The 21349-nt window shown below is 37.7% G+C and overlaps 1 protein-coding gene across 2 annotated transcripts in view; it reads right to left on the bottom strand.

Annotated features, from left to right (window-relative positions):
- Positions 1-14484, bottom strand: part of TIE1 (tyrosine kinase with immunoglobulin like and EGF like domains 1) — a 39463-nt gene extending 24979 nt beyond the window's left edge. For both annotated transcript variants that reach the window (XM_026678058.2, XM_026678059.2), the window contains exons 1-5: positions 14020-14484; positions 10384-10662; positions 5056-5166; positions 4138-4293; positions 1671-1802 (exon numbers count right to left, since the gene is read on the bottom strand). In XM_026678058.2, coding sequence (XP_026533843.2) covers positions 1671-1802; positions 4138-4293; positions 5056-5166; positions 10384-10662; positions 14020-14068 — 727 coding nt within the window. In that variant the 5' untranslated portion in view covers positions 14069-14484. The remainder of the gene's footprint in view (positions 1-1670; positions 1803-4137; positions 4294-5055; positions 5167-10383; positions 10663-14019) is intronic.
- Between the last annotated feature and the right edge of the window lie 6865 nt (positions 14485-21349).

Here is a 21349-nt window from a genome sequence, read left to right as displayed (position 1 = left end):
CCTTCCTTCCTTCCTTCCTTCCTTTTCTTCCTTCCTTCTTGCATATACATATAGTGATATACATAACACACACACACACACACACACACATATATATATACACTGTGTACTCTGTATGTATGTATGTATGTATGTATGTATGTATGTATGTATGTAGTATGTATGTATGTATGTATGTATGTATGTATGTATGAAGTATGTATGTATGTATGTATGTATGTATGTATGTATGTATGTATGTATGTATGAATGTATGTATGTATATGTATGTGTGCTGTGAGCCCAATTGGCAAAATAAAGCTCTGGACCACACTGGTTGGAAACATGCAGAAGAGGCCTTCATCATACAGGGGATAGACAATGGCTAAAATAATGTGTGTGTGTGTGTGTGTGTGTGTGTGTACATATATACCCGCCCGTGCACACAGGCAGACACCCATACACTATATATCCTTCTCTTGCGATTCATTTTATTCCCTCCCTCATTCTTTCCCACCTGCAATCAGCCAGGAAAGAAATTAAAACAGAGGAGATCAGGGTATTCTATCTATGATATCACTGATTCAGATTTTCTCCAGTCTGCAAAATGTACCAAAAAAAAAAAAGACAGGAAGTCACTCAATTTTTGGCCCCTCATCAATTTTCCAGTGAAAGTCCTTCAAAGATGGACACTTCCTTTGCCTGGGCCATTGGTGATCATATGCTGTTGATGCAAAAGGGGGGGGGGGGGGGGAAGGGGGAAAAAAAAAAAATTTTTTTTTTAAAAGGGGGGGGGGGGGAATATTAAAAAAAAAAAAAAAATTTTTTTTTTTTTTTTTTTTTTTTTTTTTTTTTTTTTTTTTTTTTTTTTTTTTTTTTTTTTTTTTTTTTTTTTTTTTTTTTTTTTTTTTTTTTTTTTTTTTTTTTTTTTTTTTTTTTTTTTTTTTTTTTTTTTTTTTTGGTTTTTTTGTTTTTTTTTTTTTTTTTTTTTTTTTTTTTTTTTAAAAAAGAAAGGGTTATTTTTTATATTTTTTTTATTTTTTTTTTTTTTTTTTTTTTTTTTGTGGGGGAAAAATGGGGGGGTGATGTTTTTTTGTAAATAAAATTTTTTTTTTTTTTGTTTAAATTTTTGGGTTTTTTTTTTTTTTTTTTTTTTTTTTTTTTGGGGGGGGAAATTTTTTTTTTTTTTTTTTTTTTTTTTTTTTTTTTTTTTTTTTTTTTTTGTGGGGGGTTTTTTTTTTTTTTTTTTTTTGTTTTTTTTTTTTTTTTTTTTTTATTTTTTTTTATTTTAAAAAAAAAGAAATGTTTATCCTGATGTAATTGCAGATCGGGTCCACTGAGCCATTATTTAAAACTCAAAAGCAGGTATGTTAATCTTGGTACATATATTTTTAGATTTCATGGCCCTTAAGCCGGGGAAAAAGCAGGGGAAACAGACACAAAACTCTCAATCCTGGTCCCCACTATTGTATTTAATCACCAGGCATATTCCTTGCAGCCCATGAAAACTACTATAATAAAGAAGTTCCTGATTGTCAAGTTCAGTTCATGGCTCAGGAACATCCATTTACTCTAGAACAGGGGTGTCCAACCTTTGCTGGCTGAGGAATTCTGGGAGTTGAAGTCCACAAGTCTTAAAGTTGCCAAGGTTGGACACCCCTGCTCTAGAACAATGACATATGATTTCTAACCTTTTTCACAGCGGGTACCCATGAATCCTGGAGGACAGATACATTCTCCCACAATGTGATGGCAGATGCCTCCATTTAAGCAATCAGGACAGTCTTTGTCACAAAATGAGCCCCATTTCTTGGCTGCACAACCTGGAGAGACAGGAAGAATAATGACAAGAAGTTTCCAGACAACACCAGAGAGGAAAAGGTACAGTAGAGTCACTCACAACATTTAAGTATAATTTCATCGTTGTGTGCTCTATCTCTAGCAACAACCTCAGGAAATGACTTGTGTGTTAAAAACAGGCTTCAGGTCAGCCTAACAATCATTTTTTATTCAGATTTCTTTACATCAGTGCTTCCTAAATGAATGTCCTTCACTGGCCATGCTATTTGGGAATGGTAGGCGCACTCCCAGCATATCTGGAACACATCCCACAGGGAAAGACAGTGGGGATACATGATAACAGTGTTCCAATATTTCAGGGGCTGCCACAGAGAGGAAGGAGTCAAGCTATTTTCTAAAGCGCCTGTAGGCCAGACAAGGGATAATGGATGGAAACTGAACAAGGAGTGATTCAACCTGGAAATAAGGAGAAACTTTCTGTGATGGGATACAAAACAAACACAGTCACAGAAAACAGGTGAAGCCCCTTTTATTTCTTCAGTTTGCTTTCAAGCTCTGAATATCTTTGACAGAAGACAAAAAACTCCCACACAGTTACACGAAGAAGGAAAAAAGCAACACAAACTAGGCAAAATAAGGGCTGGAGGATGTCCACAGATAACACACACTGGGAAGGATGCCAAACTCAGAGAGCAACTATAAACAAGAGATATTTACACGATTTGTTTCCAGCATTTGCCAGTATGCAGGTTCAAACTCTTATTCAGTTGTCACACCTGCAGCCCATGAAGAGAATCAAGGCCCTCTCCTCCCGAGGAGACCACGTCTTTCCCTTATCCTCTCCTCCCTGCATGGCCTAGGATGGATAGGGGATGGGCCTGGGTCCTCCTCTGACTGCTCAGCCACCCTCTGCCCTTCCCCAGCCTCCTCCACAACCTCTGGAGCCACACTTCCACTCCCTGTTGGCTGTTCCTCCTCTCCCTCAGAGTCAGTCTCCACCAGGTACATGACACTTTCTGACAGTGAGAACAATCAACCAATGGAACAGCTTGACCTCGGAAGTTGTGGGAGCGCCATCACTTGAGTCTTTCAAGAAGAGATTGGGCTGCCATTTGTCAGAAATGGTGTAGGGTCTCCTGCTTGGGTGGGGGGTTGGACTAGATGATTTATAAGGTCCCTCCAACTCTGATTATCTGTTAAATCATGGTGATCATGGTGATTTGATGTGTCATCAAATCATAAGACGCTGAGTGATGTGTATTTATTTGTGAATTGCCTATATATAATAACAAAATACAGGTATTCCTTGAGCTACACCCACAATTGGGCCCAAAATTTCTGTTGCTAAGCAAGGCAATTGTTAAATGAATTATGCTCTATTTTATGATCTTTCTTGCCAAGTTGTTAAGTGAATCACTGCAGTTGTTCTGTTGATAACCTGGCTGTAAAGTGAATCTGGTTTCCCCATTGACTTTGCTTGTCAGAAAGAGATTACATGACCTTGGGACAATGCAACTGTTATAAATATAAATGATAGCCACGCACCCAAATTTTGATCACATGACCATGGGGATGCTGCAACAGTTGTAAGTGTGAAAAATAGTCAGTCATAGGTCACATATTTCAATGCTGTTGTAACTTTGAACAGCCACTAAACAAATGGTTGTAAATTGAGGACTACCTGTAGGCTGCAATGCTTACTGACTGCTTTGATAAATATTACAAAAAACATACGGTAATCTCATTCAGCTTTGTCCTGCTTGATTTTATAAGCAACTACTTGAAGGGGTTGGAGAAAACAGAAAAATTTAAAAATAGTTATGTCATATCATGCATTAAATAAAAATAGGACAGGATTTATTTTCCATCTATGCCCTCCAGATTCATTGGATTTCAATTCCTACAATCATTGGTTGTAGAATATAGTATCAGGCATTTCTGGCAAAATGGATGAGTTAAATTTTTCTTTGTCTCTGTTGCATACAAAAGGGCATTTTTGCAAATGAAGACAGCAATAGCACTAGTACTTAGACTTATATACCGCTTTATAGTGCTTTACAGCCCTCTCTAGATGATCAAACCATTAAAATATTCTTTCTGAACAATTGGTAAAAAGAGAAAAGCATTGTTTTTTTTAGAAATACCCATCTGATAATATTTTTTCTTAGTCTGGAAAACCTCTAATGTTTAGAACGATGCTGTCAACATTCTTGACTAATAAGGGAGATTGGTTCATATAGTTTTTGAGCAGTAGGTTGGGAGATGCAGTTTTAAGAAGACGAATCTCTTTAAGAAGGCGAATCCACAAAAATATGTTAGGAAACATTAAATGGTTGCGTTAGGTATGCACAGTCTCACCTCGTACAATCAGTCTGAAGAAGGCACTTGACAAAGGGCTGTCCTCTATAAATGTGGCGCTGTAAATCCCACCATCACCCATGGTAACAGATGACAGGACCAGAATGGACTTACTGTCCTTTAACTCACCCTGGTGCATCGTGTCATAGTAAGTCCCTGCACAAAAAAAATGAAAGAAAGAAAGAAGCAAGAAAAATGGAAAAAGCCAAGGCTGAACAACAAAGAAATACTACTGAAATAGAGATACATCTTTTGGAATATGATTTGCATGCAGAGGTATGAAAGGGCCATGCAGTTGGATGTTTGCTATTAGGAAGGCAGGTAAAATAGTAGAGGAACTAAGCAAGTCCAAGGCTCCCATTTTGAAGCCAATAAATAGATCCATGCGTGGATGATCATTCATAATGGATCAATGGCTTCTATAGCAGTGATCGCCAATCAGTGGGCGGGGACCACTGGTGGTCTGCGAGAAAATTTTGGTGGTCTGCAGAGAAATGTCCCCAAAGTACTCCCCCCATCTATAGCACAGTGGTTTCTAAAGTGTGGTCCGCGGACTCCTGTCTGTGTGTATATGTGTGTGTGTCCCCAAAACTCTTGCAGGGACTCCACGAAGTGAAATAAAGAAATATTTTAACTTTTCTCAGTTTTAATTCCTAATTCAGTGAATATCAATAGATATAACCTCCACAAACCAAAACTCTTTGGGGTCTTTTTTAAAAAAATTTATTAGTTTTTAAAAACAAACATAAACAAACAAAACATAAAAACATCTGGGTCTTGAATCATTATTAAGAATATAAAAGTTGTATATCAGCAGAGAAAATCAAGCTTGAAGAGTTTTTCCAAGAAAGAGTTGGATATCTTGGAAAAAGATCAGATCTTATCACAGACATGCAGTTAGATGATGGGAGTACTTGCCATTCCTTTTCCACCAGATATCTGTTTTCTTCCCATTCTTTATCCTGGCAACAAGTATGGCTGATTGGGAAAGACTGATTGTGTGGGTTACTTTCTCTGGGACCAGGTTGGCTGAAACATTGAACAGAAGAAAAAAAAGCATTGGGTTACAGAATGTATTCTGAAATATTTTGTCCCCCTTGTTCATTAGCGGAACATGGCCTTGATATTTGAAAAAAGACCTCAGGTCACTGTCATGGCACTTATATCTGGGTTTTCTACCATTTACCAGAGCACATCCTGCTTGGTGCAACTTGTAAATGACTAGATACATTGCCAGGAAGAAAGGAACATATAGAAAAAAACATTTACACTTCACTATGTGGGAATGAAGATACAGCACTCATTTTGGGGAATTTTTTTTCCCTATTGGTAAATGGGGAAGCTATTAATTTGGAGGCTGGAGGCTGTAGGAGAGGGCAGACTGAAGCAAGAAGTTGAGTGAACAGTACAGTAAAAAGAAAAAATATTTCACTAAAAATCAATTAGCCCAACCACATTACTATTTTTTATCTATCTGCTGCATGCATCTTTCTTCCTTTCCATGATGCAACCATCAAAGTAGCAACAAGATATTCTAAAACAGAAATACTTTGCTTCTGTGCTGACTGTGCTACTGCTATGAAGAAACATATGTTACAGTGGTGGGATTCAAAAATTTTTTTACTACCAGTTCTGTGGGCATGGCTTGGTGGGCGTGGCAGGATACTGTAAAATCTCAGTCAGAGGTGGTATTTGCCAGTTCTCCGAACTACTCAAAATTTCCACTACCATTTCTCCAGAACTGGTCAGAACCTGCTGAATACCACCTCTGATATGTTACCACATCCTACTGCTTGGAAACTCTTCACAGAATACAGAATGCACTACCACTCTATTCCTTTGGGGGGACGTAGACTTACAGAGTTCTGCATCTACTATTTTTAAAATATTTTTCAAAGGTTTCATCCTCAAGTAGTGCTGAAAGGGAATAGCAGTTCTTGCTATGAATAGCCATGGCTAGCAGCATCTGGAAATAGTCCGTAGATAGGCAATTCAACATATGAACAGCAAAATAGTGTCAACCCCACTCCCACTAATAAAAATTCCTTGTGGGCAAAAACAGAAACTCTGTAATTCCCTCACTTTGGATAGCACCAGTGACAGACATCTGTAAGAACCTGGCTATATTTCCTTGTTTAAATCAGTATATTGTACAACACAGAATTCATGCTTTTCAAGAGTGCATCTATAAGGGCAGGGGTGGGATTCAAATTTTTTTAACAACCGGTTCTGTGGGTGTGGCTTGGTGACATGGCTTGGTGGTCATGTTATTGGCTGGGTGTGGCCAACTCAATATCACTCACATTGAGGCACGCATCTCCTCGCCTGGCCTCTCATGACTGTGGGGATGCTGCAACAGTTGTAAGTATGAAAAATGGTCATAAGTCACTTTTTTCAGTGCCACTGTAACTTTGAATGGTCACTCCACACAAGCAAAGTACCAGCAAAGGAGGGGGAAAAAAAACTCCAGAAACATTCCTGAGACAGGAAGTCTAGTCCTGCCAAGCATGTAATAAGGGTTAATGGAGAGGCAGTTTCTGTAAGCAACATCAGAATGTTTCCTTCCTGCCTTCCTTACAGGATTAGGCCAGTAATTTCTTCTAACAACTGGTTCTCCGAACTGCTTAGAATGTTAACAACTGATTCTAGCGAATAGGTGTGAACTGGTAGAATCCCACCACTATATAAGGGACCCATGGAAGACTTTAACAGGCATTTCAAAAGGCACCAATCAGGCAACTGCCTTTACAGAAACCAGATGTCCAGTTTCTTCTTTAGCCTGAGCTAAAATGCCATGAGGATAATCTCCAGCATTGTGGAATCACAGCATAGCATGGAGTTGGAAAGAACTAGAAGTTTCATCTAGTTCAGCCCTCTGTAAAAGTATAAGAAAACTAATTTTCCTTTGGGAAGGTTTATTCTTGCTGCTGCCGAAAATAGCTGCAGCTGAACAGATTGTAGCTCCTGCCAATGTCAACAGCTACATAGTCTGTGAGTTGATCCACATCTTGTCCACAGCAAAAAAGAGTGGAAAAAAAAGGGTTGAAAGAGTTGAAAAAAGGGTTGAAAAAAGAGGAGAAACGTTATCTTAAAATTAGGAAAGCTAGAAGTGATAGCCCAAGTAGGCTAGGAGTGAGTCGAATGAAATATCATGAGGATGTGGTATATAAAAAAGATTAATCAGCATGTTTATGCCAAAGTGGAGGGAAGATAAGAATCACAGGCATCCATGACAAGCTGCAATGAAATCAAAATGGTGACACCTATGTCAAGATGACATAATACAAATGAGATGGATATATAATTTGTGTCACAAACTCTGATGAAATCATCAGTGCTGCATCATTCATATGATAACATCATGATGCAGATCTACACCCACACACAAATGCAAATACACATTGTGGATATCTGTGAAAAGAAGAGCATTAAGACTCTTCTGATTTCCGTCTCATTAGATAAGTTTATCATTGGTATTAAATGAGTTATAAAGGAAAATCATTTACTGGTCCTATGAATCTGAAACCGAAATGCCTAACCAATCCTGAGAAAAAAGGATCAGAAATGACTAAAAGTGAGGTGGCTGTGAGGCTTCAAGCCCTTCGTATATGATAATTTGTTGATTTCTCAAAAAAATATTAAATCAATCAAAATTATTGGTGTATACAAAATTTAACCACATCCAATGAAATGTTGAATTTGTCATTGATTGTACTGTCAGTTTCTACAAGTTTTATGAGATTGCAGCATCTACTCATAACAAATACGTGTTTTCACTGTTGACTTATATTTAAGCTTATATTGCTTGCACAATAGTAAAAGATATTTGGGCTTGACCAGAACATTTTGTTTGCACAATTTTTGGTTTACTTTCTACGTCTAATTTTGTGCCTATTTTAATTCTTTTCTTAACTATATTCTTTTTATGTTGTGTCTGTTTGTTGTGGTTCTGTGAATATTTGCTTTTGCATTGCTACAATGACATCTGCAATGCTTTTATTAGATTTTATTAGATCATATGTCATTATGGGAAGGAAGAGATAAAAAAGGCACTGAAGGACAACACAAAGGTGCAATTTAAGACTGGGTGGATTTGAAATAAGAAATGAAGAATTATAATCAGTCAGTGGTAGGGATGTTCTGATTTTGACCAACAGTGTAACACAGCAAAAGTATTTGAGTTAGCCTCTGTTGGCCTCTTGTTTATAGAATTTACACTTCAGAGAAGCTTATAAAAAGTTTAGTAGAAATAAAACAACTAATTATAAAAGATTTTTTTGAGAACAGGAAGACAGGAAGAAAGAGAGCTTAGTAAACCTTTTTGAGAGATAACATTATACAATCTATAGGCTAATGTAGAGATTTCTTTATTGTTAAAAGAAGTTGGGTTTTAAAATCTGTGAAGTACAGAAGCACACACACACACACACACACACAAAATAATCTATACTGCTGTCATAATTATATCCCAACTTTTATTTAGGCGCTCAAGGTGGTATACATAATATTTCTCTCAGTTGCCCTTTAACTATAGTCCAGAGCAGTTTAACACCTCCACCATTACACCACATTGGCTCAGAGCATCGGTGCTATTGGTTATTATTTTCTTATTGACTTACAGATGAATCTCTTGTTCTCTTCACTATTTTTGTGTTTTTCTATCTGTATGGGAGACCTATGCCTCTCCGTACATGAAAATTGTGTTTGATGAACTGGATGAAGTGGTGGAAGGAATGCTTATAATCAAATTTGAAGATGATACAATTTTGGTGGGACAGCTAATACCTTAAAAGGCAGAGAGAAAATTCCAAATAGGAATTTGATAGGTTAAAGAAATGGGTTACAAATAACACTGAGACATTTCACAGAAACAAATGGCAAGAACATCAGTTAGGATAAAAGGCAAAAGGGATATTTGACTGTGAATATGATATGGCTGCAATATATACATACATACATACATACATACATACATACATACATACATACAATTTCATACTGCAATGACAAAAGTATAGTATTTAAATTGCAGAAAGTAATGATTCCAAAGTACTTTATACTAATGCAGCTTCCACTGCATGTATTGGGTCCAATTCAAGATATTGCTGTCAGAGATAGATTTAGCGAATAGATTTAAAGAAGGGACATGAGGATGTGCACAAATCCAGCAATGAAGGTTTATAAAAAGAAACTAAATGAACTGGAAATGTTGAATCTTAAAAACAAAAGACTCAGAGGGACACTATGAAAGCAAAAAAAAAAGAGAAGAAGAAGATGTTCTCGATTAGCCCACAATGGATTTCAGTTAGATGATGCCAGGTTCTGATTATTTGAAAAAAAATGTGGAAAGGAATAGCAGTATGACAGAATTGCAAAATGTAATGAATTTCTGAATATAGTCAAGTGGAGATGGATGTGGATGATGTAATTTGAACTTCTAAACACATTTAGAGATTAGACTTCCTGGTGTATTTCCACTTTCCAATTTATTTGCAAGGAATGTGTGTGTTTGTGTGTATGTACAGAAGTGTATTTGGTGCAGTAGGGGTAGCTTGAGAGGGGTGGAAACAGGTTTCTAGGAATTAAAATATAAGCCATATAAGTTTTCTTCTTTATAGATGAAGTAGGTTCTTTGCCATGCCCAACCCACCAACATAGCATACCTAACCTAGTGTGTAATAGGGGTCATATCATCACAGAAAGCATTACATCAGGGGTCCCCAACCGCCGGTCCGCGGACCGGTACCGGGCCACGGAACAAGCCTTACCGGGCCGCTGGTTGCTGGGCGCCGCCATCTTTTTTTGGTAAAAAGTGCTTCCGGTGAGCTTTTCCGGTAGAAAGCTCACCAGAAGCGCTTTTCATCAAAAAGATGGCGCCAGCGCTCGGTGAGCTTTTCCGGGTAGAAAGCCATTTCTACCCGAAAAAGCTCACGGAGCGCTGGCGCCGCCATCTTTTGGAAAGCGCTTCCGGTGACGCCACCGGAAGCGCTTTTCATCAAAAAGATGGCGGCGCCCAGTTGATGCCGGTACCGGGCCACGGCGCCCAGCTGATGCCGGAACCGGGCCGCGGCGTCGAAAAGGTTGGGGATCCCTGCATTACATCATATGAGTTAAGAAGTAAATGTTGAGAAATATTAACTTGAAAACATTAATTCTTGTTATTACTCAACTGTAGATTTTGGACTTTAGATACCATATATCAGTATCTTTTCTTCATTGTCACATGAATCAATCTGTCACACTTACCGTTAATATCGTTGTGTACATAAACAACTCTAGTTTGCTCTGACTGTGACTTCCCCAGGCAGTATGTGATGCCCACGAGGCCTGCTCGAGAAAAACCTCGCATATGCACTTCCTTGCTGCTGTTCCTGTATATCTGGAACTTAGATGTGGTCTTGATCATGGCATTGTCTCTGTCAATCTGGAGGCTTATGTTCCGCTCACCTGTCACACAGGACAGGTAGAAGTGGTTGTATGAGGGACTCAGAACATTGGCCACCAGAGTGATATCCAGAATTGCACCTGCATCAAAAGAACCAAAGCAGCCATCTTACAGACATGGAGAGCAGACAAATTATAAGCATGATTGAATTGATTCAATGTTAAATCTTGCCTTAGATAGCAAAGGGAAAGTTAGAAGAGGAAAGCCTCAAACTCAGAGAAAGACTTAGAACTCATAGAACTCATAGAGCATAAGCAAACAAGTATAAAGAAAAATACTAAACAAACAATACTAACAGAAACTAATATTATTTAGCCCTCTGGTTTTTCAAATGGATGAGGCTTTTCAATACTCACAGCCACTTAGGTTTATAAAAAGAATGAATAATAAACAGACCAATAGAATAACATAGTGTTATTACTATCATAATCATACAAATACTATTTCTCAGTTATAAATAGGGAATAAACCTCACACTCACTAGCACTGATGATGTAACTTAGTCAGGTAATGAAATGTCTGTAAGCAAAACAAGCAAGTTCAGAGAACACCAAGGACTCCATAGTTGATTCTATTCTGGTTTCATTTCTCTTAGCATCCATTCTCAGTCACCTTTCCTACCCTATACAGAGGGCATTTTTCTGGATTTTTTTCTTCTTCATAGTCTCTGCTCTTATCTGGTTCGTTTTCATATTTGATCTTTCCTTTGCTGACCTCTTCCCCCAAACCAACTTTGGTCCCATTAAATTTTTCTGGAGAATTATTGTGCTGATGGACAGAGATATGACCCTACTTACATATGCCCAACTTTTTGTTATACTTGGAAAGTATAAAAAGAATCCACAGCCTCAGTTATAAAATTATACTGGGCAGTCATGAAAATAAATTGTAAAACTCTCTATGCATTCTGCATTTCTATGAGATACAACTTCTCTTCATAATATATTATTGTGATCACTATTTGGGGTCCTTTGACCAGCTCAGTTTTTAAATCCCTATAGTGGACAGCACAATCCCAGCTAAACTAATTTCAAGCGTTCTATTTCTTCTTTGCAATCTTTGTTCCTTTGGTTGCGTTGTTTTTGTTTTGTTTCTTTGTTTCTAAATGGTTTTAAAAATGTTAACTGTCCTGGATTTCTGGGAGTTGGATGGCTTATACATTTTACTAATATTTATATTATATACGTTGATTATAATAATTATTGAATGATTTTTTTTAAAGAATATTGAATATGGACAATGATATTCTGTATCCTTGTACATTTTTTTAAAACCAAAGGATTTGAAAAATAAAAGTGCATTGGAGAACCTGGCACAGAGGAATCTAATTTGTAAAACACTATTTATTTACACTCAGACCACATTCAGTGTACTTAGATCACTAATGTACTAATTAATTCCTGTTTGTTCTGACCTGGAAAGCCAATTGAGAATAGAAGTCAAAGTTAACTCTGATCCTTTATAAAAGTCAGGCTCTCACAAAATTACTTGCATCGAAACACATGCTTATAATTAGCATGTGTGAAATATCAACTGTATCATATCAATTGTGCACTGTACTATTTTGAACATGGAAATCTAGAAAATTATTTCCAAGCTTATTGCTCAACCTGTAAAAATCCTGGATAGCCATCTCTGCATATGAAATAATTCAACTATCAGAAAGACTTCTTGTGATGCTGTCTTCTCCTGAAGGCTTAACTTTATTTTCAGTTAAGCGTTATATGACATTCTGATGTTATTTCTCATAAAAATGTTAACTTTAGTCTGATGTTACAGGAATGCTGAAGTTTGCATTCTTCCATACTAGTCAGTTAAATCACTTTGTAATTGAAAAATAAATTATGGCCCCTTTATATTTGTTGTTCAAACAGCATTGGCAACAACATATGATCTCTCTCTCTCTCTCTCTCTCTCTCTCTCTCTCTTTCTCTCTCTCTCTCTCTCTCTCTCTCTCACACACACACACACACACACACTTTCTGATAAATTATTCAAGCTTCTATTTTTCTTATTAGAAAGAAATTAGTAAGATTTTTTAAAAAACATGTTTAAAATCCCAAAATCAGCTACTAGTTTTCTGATGAGTTCTCGTCAGCATCTTAACCATCTTAAATCCTAAAGTTTTGGGTGGTGCCCCAGACCTACTCCTAAAAATTGCCACTATGTTTTAAAGCTAAATGGCGATAGAAGAAATCTTTCATAAAATACACAGAATCTGATTATATCAGTTATATCTGTTATTAAAATTTCCATAAAAATTAAGACAGATTTAGTTTTTGGTCTCTTGGCTTCTTAATTACAGGTCGCAATCTTATTGTGGAATTTTGCCTATACCAAGGTACTTAAAGACTGCATACATGGCTCAAGAGAGGTAGCACTTCCCTGGGCTGCCTAAGCAAGACTGAGTATCCAAATGAGAAGCTGCTGATTATATGTTTGATAGTGGATGCAACATGTAGATATAAATAAAAGCAACACAACAAAAGAGAACTTAAAGTGATTTGTCTGTTTCCATACATCTTTCAAAATTTCTCATCTGTTATTATCTTTCCCAACTAACACATTTTACTAAGGGGCACAGACTTTTGCATGTGATAAAGTGAGCCGCATGTCTTTTGACAATATCTGTTAATCCAAAACAGTGTGGCAGAGCCATATCAAGCCTTCTGATTTTTTGCCACCATAGATTAACATGGCTCTGTTACACTGTCTGCTACTGTTGATTATTTTCACTGTAATTCCCCAGCTTTCAGACTAGACTGGCAGATGCTATTGGTCTAGCTAACTGTGAATTATAAAGAAGAAAATGCAGACATGAATAGTTCTACATAGAAATACCATTTTTTCAAGGAAGTATTAGAAAGTTCTGCTCTCTGTTTTCCTGGCTATAAGGAGTTTCCCCCCCCCCCCACTAGTTCCAGAATCTCTTTTGAGTTGTCTTTTCTTTGATTCTGATAACAAAGTAAAATTGTTGGATACTATTTTCAATATGGACTCCAGTGATGATATTCTTTCCACACTGAACTAGATTAATGATTCATAGTGTCCAAGGTTTGGCCATTGGGTTGCCAGTTCAAATACTTTTCTATTCCTCAGATTTTTTTAATTGTTCATCTTTCAAACAATATTTTCAGAACCCTATACTGCATGCATTTTGTAATATTGGCTTCAGTCTGAATTGGTTTGTTTTAATTTTTGCATTCCATTTTATTGCCTTTTTCCCCATTTCATGATTTTTTTAACCCCAGCTTATGAGCTACCCAATTCACTTTTGTTCTTTGATAGAATAGGTGACATAGAAATGTGGCTGCTAGGTAAGACATAGGAAAAATGGTCTGTTTATTCATTTGTGTAATTTGTATAGCTGCCCATCTCAAACTCGTGACTGGGGGGGAGGGATGAACCATCATAAAAATAATTAAAACAGATTTTACCTGTCAGGTGCCAGAAGAAGCTGAGAAGACCAATTGTATCCAATCTCATTTTCAGGAACGGGCTCAATGTCAGGAGAATTGAAACATCACGATTTCAGAAGAAGAAGAAGTATTGAGAATTATTTCTGTTATTTCTCACTCGCCGTATGTATCTTTTAAATTTGTTCTTGAATCCTCCATTCTTTACGAGAGGTAAAACAGTTACAAGGAAATTGTCACTAGATCAAGCAGAATAAATGCATATTTCTTCTGTTTGAAGGAACTCAGCAGAGTATCTTGGGAAAAACTCCACTTAGGTAGCCAAAGAAGTTGGATTTTTTTTTTTTAATTCCAGAAACTTCATTCATTCAAGAGTTCACATTGGCACCTAAAGACCTAGCCACACATTTTAGCTTGTTGTTTATTGCCGCATGTAGCTGCCGAATGAATATAATCCTGTGGCTACATCCATGCTGCCTTGGGATCCTAACTGGAGAGTCCCAGCATGGCCACAAAAGAAAACTGGGCAGGACAGGAAACCGATTGAAAGTGGAAATGGACTGAGTACAACATGAGTGGCTGGGGCTCAGTCAGACAAAAAAAAAATTGGCTGCGCTTCAGGCAGGCAGGATGGAGGAATGCCTAGAGGCCCTTACAGACAGCTCAGCACTGACATGAAATCCTGTTTCTCATACAGCATTTCCTGCTCTCCACCCATTGTTCCATGCCTATCTCGGGGTCCTGCCACAGAAGAGAGCAGTATAATAGGAAGCCATTGGCTAAGATACCAATGTGACAAATCTCTAGTTTATGAAATGGCACAACTATGACATCTAAAGCATCTGATAAGATGACCCTGTGCTAACCAGCATGCATAAATGGAATTCCACTTTTTCAAAAAAAAAAAGAAAGTCTGCTATGTAATCTATGTATTCAAAGGCACAACTGATTAAAACTAGACTGCCCCTTTATTATTCACCCAAAAATAAAAAAAAATTTGGGGGGGAGAATGGAACAATTAGGCTTTACATCTGATTTACTGTCTAAACCAGGGGTGTCCAACCTTGGCAACTTTAAGACTTGTGGACTTCAACTCCCAGAATTCCCCAGCCAGCAAAGCTGGCTGAGAATTCTGGGAGTTGAAGTCCACAAGTCTTAAAGTTGCCAAAGTTGGACACCCCTGGTCTAAACCAAGATAGCAAAGATGGAGAACTGGGCAAAATCAACTTCCCCAAAGGGGCTGGTTTTCACTTTTCTTCACATTCTATTAAAATGGGGAGGAAGGGAAGGAAGGGAAGGAGGGAGGGAGGAAGGAAGGAAGGAAGGAGAATCTCCCTATCAGTGTCCAAACACAAACAGAGACGATCTCTTTCCAACCACCTTCTCTTCATTGTACTTTGAACTTGCGCTGAAACTCTGGAGCTCAGGAAAGCAGGTAATATGTTACCAGTTTCGTTAGTCTGACTGCATTGAAGTTGAAGAAATGCTACCTTAATCTTCCTTTGTACTACTTCAGTAACTCCCTGTTTCAGTTTCCCTCTTTCTTGATCCTCCTCCCCCCACCAACCCCCCCCGAATCCAGAGGAAAAGTCCAGTCCAGTCCAGCATTTTTTTTCCAATCTCATTTCATTTCCAGGATGCGTGGAAAGAAGCAGGAGGAGTTAAAGGGACCCAGACTGGTGATGAAAAATTCAACTTTAGCCGAAATATACAAACTCCCATCCAAGGCCCTAAAGTTAATTGTGCCCATTTCTAAGCATTGTGCTGCATTTGGAATGCCAAACAACAGGTAACAGAATAACAGAGCTGGAAGGGACTTTGATGGTCTTCAGCCCCCTGTTAGAGCAGGAGACCCTATACCATTTCAGACAAGTCACTGTCCAGTCTCTTCTTAAAAAACCACAGTGATGAAGACCCACAACTTCTAAAGGCAAACCCTTCCACTGTTCATTGTTCTCACTGTTAGGAAATTTCTCCTATTTATTATTTATTTATTTATTTATTTATTTATTTATTTATTTATTTATTTATTTATTTATTTATTTATTTATTTATTCAAGGGATTATAAGATCATAAGATTACAGGTATAAATATAAACATAGTTATGAATACATGAAATGGATACATATATAAAAAAAAGAAACAATAGGACAGGGACGGTAGGCACAGTGGTGCGCTTATGCACGCCCCCTGCAGACCTCTTAGGAAAGGGGTGAGGTCAATAGTAGACAGTCTAAGGTTAAAGTTTTTGGAGTTTGGGGAAGAAATCACAGAGTCGGGTAGAGTATTCCAGACATTGACCACTCTGTTGCTGAAGTCGTATTTCCTGCAATCAAGTTTGGTGCGGTTTACCTTGAGTTTGTATCTATTGTGTGCTCTTGTATTGTTATGGTTGAAACTGAAGTATTCATTGACGGGTAGGACATTGCAATAGATAATTTTATATACTATACTTAGATCGGACTGAAGGCGGTGTAGTTCTAGGTTGTCTAAGTCTAAGATTTCAAGTCTGGTGGCATAAGGTATTCTGCAACGAGTAGAGGAGTGAAGGACTCTTCTTGTGAAATATTTCTGGACTTTCTCAACTGTATTAATATCAGATACGTAATGCGGGTTCCAGACAGATGAGCGGTATTCAAGAATTGGTCTAGCAAATGTTTTGTATGCTGTAGTTAGTAGTGTGATATTACCGGAGAAAAAGCTACGCAGGATTAGGTTTAACAACTCTTAATGCCTAGATTGCTTCTCTCCTTGATTAGTTTCCATACTCTGTTTCTTGTCTTGCCTTCTGGTGATTTGAAAAAATAGATTGACCCCTGCCCCTCTTCTTTGTGGCAGCCCCTCAAATATCAGAACACTGCTATCATGTCACCCCTAGATTAGAAATATCACTTATCATATATTACTTGAAACTCTTTCCTTATGACGAATGTATCTTTTCTTTTATGTATACTGAAAGCATTTGCACCAAGACAAATTCCTTGTGTGTCCAATCACACTTGCCCAATAAAGAATTCTATTCTATTCTATTCTATTCTATTCTATTCTATTCTATTCTATTCTATTCTATTTCCTTATAAACTTGGTCACAAATACACATCTTACTTCCTAATCATAATTTACTTCATAGAATAATTGAGTGGAGGGTCAACCTAAAAAAAAATGTTAGCAATTTGAAAATATTGGGTTGTCCTTGGGGAGAAGAAGACTAATTGTAGTCATGCTCTTTTAAGCCTTCTGGGCTGCATATTAAAAGTGTCCATTTTAATTATCACATAAATGAAAAACCATCCCCAAATAGAGAAAGCAAATTAAGTCATTGAATTTCATCCCATTCATTATCCAAGTCAGAACTTGGTAACTTTTTGAGAATACAACAATCTTTGTTTAACTGATGTTTGACTATAGCTGCTGCTCCCTTTGGAAGATTGATGGAAAACCAAATGTCTTTATTAGCCCTATTGTTGTTGTGAATATATTAGCAATCTCTGCTATGTGCCTATCAGCAATCTTTGGTGGATGGAATTGTTTTTGGTTAACTTATCAACCACAGCAATAATGAAAAATTAACTAAAAGTAGGTCAAAAATACAGACTTGTTTAACATGTCTTCTAGAAGAACATGATTAGAAAGGGGTCTGCTGCCTTTCACCCTATTTTAAGATTGGTGTTCTCCTACTTCTTATAGATAAGAATAAACAGACAAAAATCAGTTATTGAACCTCTACATTTCCCCCCCAGCCCCATTTCTCAAGGTTATGATCAAATGCCTGCTTAAAATTAATAAATGCAGCTTGTTTTGGTTTATTTTTATTCACAAAGTAGGTGGCACAGAAATCTATTCTCCTTTGTACTTCTGCCAGCTGTGAAATCTGCCTGTTTATTCCCAACAATGATTTGTTTATTTTAAAATGTGTAGGCTGCCTGACTTTAAATGATTTTATTTTATGTAGCTCACGAGCAATGACACTTTTAAAAAGCATTCAACAAAAATAAGAAATAAAGGACATCAAGGTGACAGAAACTGGACTGGATTGGAAAAAAATAATCCAAGAAGTCTTCACTTACCCTCATTAAAAGCTTGGGAGAAAACAGCAGAAGGGAAGGGACTATATGGATCTCGTTCTAGGGTAGACACTGCTACAAGAAGGCACGTTTCTGAAATGCCAATAGATCATATTATTTAATTGATTCAGTCCTGGTGGTTCAAATCAACTGAACAGATTCTATGGCAGTCCTAGTTCAAATGCCAAGGCCCTGTGCTTTGAAGGGCTTTATATATAACAACCAGCACCTTTTCTGAACTCCTTTACTGTAGTCTGAAAGTTTTTATATACATGTCTAGTCTAGAATTTACTAATGCAGCTTAGTAAACGAATTGGTTTGCTAATGTCAGGAAAATCTTTCTCATCTTGAATTATTAGAGCAATTATTGCCAAATTCCAATCTTTAAGTATCAATTATTTATATGGATAAGCAACAAGACCAAAATTGGTGCCAGCATTCCATATTTTTGGAGGTAGGAGGCAGGAGAGAGAAGTCAAATATTTCCCAAGTGGTTTTGTGAATTTTAGAAGACTGATCAATTTGAAAAATTCTGACTTCGACACATATGGTCAGCACTGCAGCATGTCACAGAGTTATCAGTGGAAGAGTTTTTACATTCAATTAATCTGATATTATTGGGGCTGGATATATCCAAGGCAGTTCTATGAGGTCCAATAAATATAACTGAGCAATTGAGTTACTCTGTCAACATGAAGTTAAACATTCATTAGAACATGTTGAAGCACTGATTTTTATATTAGCTAATGTCTCCTAGACATGGCAAAATATTGCCTGGAGTCAGGACTGCTGGCTTTTCCAAAGTTTGCCTCCTTGTTTTTAGCTCTCTATTCTTTGTCTGTGAGAGATCATGTTTTATTAGACATAAATAACATTAAGCCCAGGGTGGGGCTAGAGAGAGAACAATAGAAGTCGCCTGTTTGGGTAAACACAATCTGGATGAAGTTTAGCATAATTGGCAAAACATCTTTCCTGAGTCATTTCCCACTCTTCTATGTAACCCTAGCTCCAACATATTTCTTTGGCACAACATTGTAAATACATCATCTATCCATTTTAGTTCTCATAATTTCTGGAACTATACAGCTTTTCACACTTCTGTACACCTTTCCCTATTACCAAATTTAAATCTATCAATGCTTGAGCTGCCAAAAAACTATACCAGCATGAAATTGCTAATTGCTTTGTTGCCTTTGTTGTAAATCACTGCAAGCACTTAACTTCTTTCCAAAGTTGTGAATAACAAAGCCTATTAGATTTTATAGATTTGGAAGCTGCCCTTTGAAAAAAGAAGGAAATGCTATTTTAATACCAGTACAAATATGGATAATCTATATTTGTTTCACTCATGGTTTGGGGGCAATTGAAGGTAATGTTATGGAAAGTTCAGAAAAGGAAAAGGAAAAGATTTTCCTAGGTTTGGGTTCAGTGGCACGTGGCTGTGGTTAGATGCAGGTAAGAAAGGTGTGATAACCCAGAGTGTAACACAAACGTAACAAAATCCAAAAAGTAAATAAATGTCCTTTAATGCCTCCAACTTGGCCCCACTGTTCAATAATACTCAGTTGGAGATAAAATGTACTCAAAAATAGTCTTCAGAAGAAAGCAATACAGTCCGAACTTAATGAGCAGATAGAGGTGAAAATAAAAAACCAAACTACAATGACAAAATTTCCACAATGGAACAGGAGAAGTATTTACCAAATTCAAGGAGATAACAAGGCACAGTCTGTTGGAAGGACACCAACCAAGATAACTTCAGACCAAAATAAAACAGGCTTTGTTTCCAGCCTTTCCCAGTATGCAGGTCCAAACTCTTATTCAATTTTCACACCTGCAGCCCAAGAAGAGGATCAAGGCCCTCTCCTCCCGAAGAGACCACGTCTCTCCCTTATCCTCTCCTCCCTGCATGCCCTAGGATGGATAGGGGGTGGGCCTGGGTCCTCCTCTGACTGCTCAGCTGCCCTCTGCCCTTCCCCAGCCTCCTCCACATCCTCCAGTGCCACACTTCCATTCCCTGTCAGCTGTTCCTCCTCTCCCTCAGAGTCAGTCTCCACCAGGGGCATGACAAAAGGACTCTGGAGTGAAGCAAATGTAAGAAAGGAAAAAAGTGCCTGAATCACATAAGTTTTCAAAATCAAGTCAAATAATTTTTAAACAAGTGACACACAACCTCAAGATTTCACTGCTTTAGTTGCAGATTAAGTTAGATTGACATCACAGAAGCTTCTGAGCAGTAAAACCCTACACCTCAGGCTAGCTTAAAGAATACAAGTAGTCCTCAACTTACGACCACAATTGAGCCCAACATTTCTGTTGCTAAGTGAGACAGCTGCTAAGTGAATTTGCTCCATTTTATGACTTTTCTTGCCACAGTTGTTAAGTGAATCTGGCTTCCCCATTGACTCTGCTTGTCAAAAGGTCGCAAAAGATGATCACATTACCCCGGGGACACTGCAACTGTCATAAACAGGAGTCAGTTGCCAAGTGTCCAAATTTGGATCACCTGACCATGAAGATGCTGCAATCGTTGTAAGTGTGAGAAATGGTCATAAGTCACTTTCGTCAGTGCCATTGTAACTTTGAATGGGCAACTAAATGAACTGTTGTTAAGTCGAGGACTACCTGTATGGCAATGGTTTAGATTAGAGAGTTCACACAGATATATCAATCCCCAGAGGCTGGGTAGACTGGCATAATCTGAAACCACACATTATCTCTGTAAAATCAAAAGTAAGCAGGGTCAGGAAGAGGAAATCTATTCATTGTTTCCGACTATTGACATGCAACTCAGGAAACCGAGTGCCCTTGTGAAGCAAAGAGTGGGTGAATTGCCATGGGATCGGGCTGTCACAAATGCCCAGACTGCCAGCAGCCTGCAAAGGAACCCTGCAATAGCTTTCCCACACTCATTGCATCATAGGCATATAGAAATAAACAGCATGTAAATCAGGGGTGTCCAACCTTTCACCTTCCCTGGGCCACATTAGAAGATGAAAATTTGGTTTGGGCGCACATATAATAAATTATTATAAAATAATTATATTATAAAATTATATAATAAATTATAAATTATTTTTATTATTTATTATTAATTATTTATTAAAAATTATTTATTTTTTATTAATTTTCCGGCCAAATTTTGCGGGAGTGGGGAAGAAAGCTCGCCTGCCTCGCGCCTACCTCTCCTCCTGCAAATGGCCCGGCTGGATGCGGCAGGACTGGAAGGCGAGGATCGGGAAGCGGCGGCGGGGGGGCAGAAGCGGCAGCAGCGGGGGCAGAAGCA

This window comes from Notechis scutatus, chromosome 3 (genome assembly GCF_049901735.1).
Source record: "Notechis scutatus isolate UNSWTSFEM ecotype Mainland chromosome 3, rNotScu1.2, whole genome shotgun sequence".
In the NCBI taxonomy this organism is placed as follows: domain Eukaryota; kingdom Metazoa; phylum Chordata; class Lepidosauria; order Squamata; family Elapidae; genus Notechis; species Notechis scutatus.
Note: the sequence above shows the minus strand (reverse complement) of the source record. Positions and strands in the feature narration are given on the sequence as shown.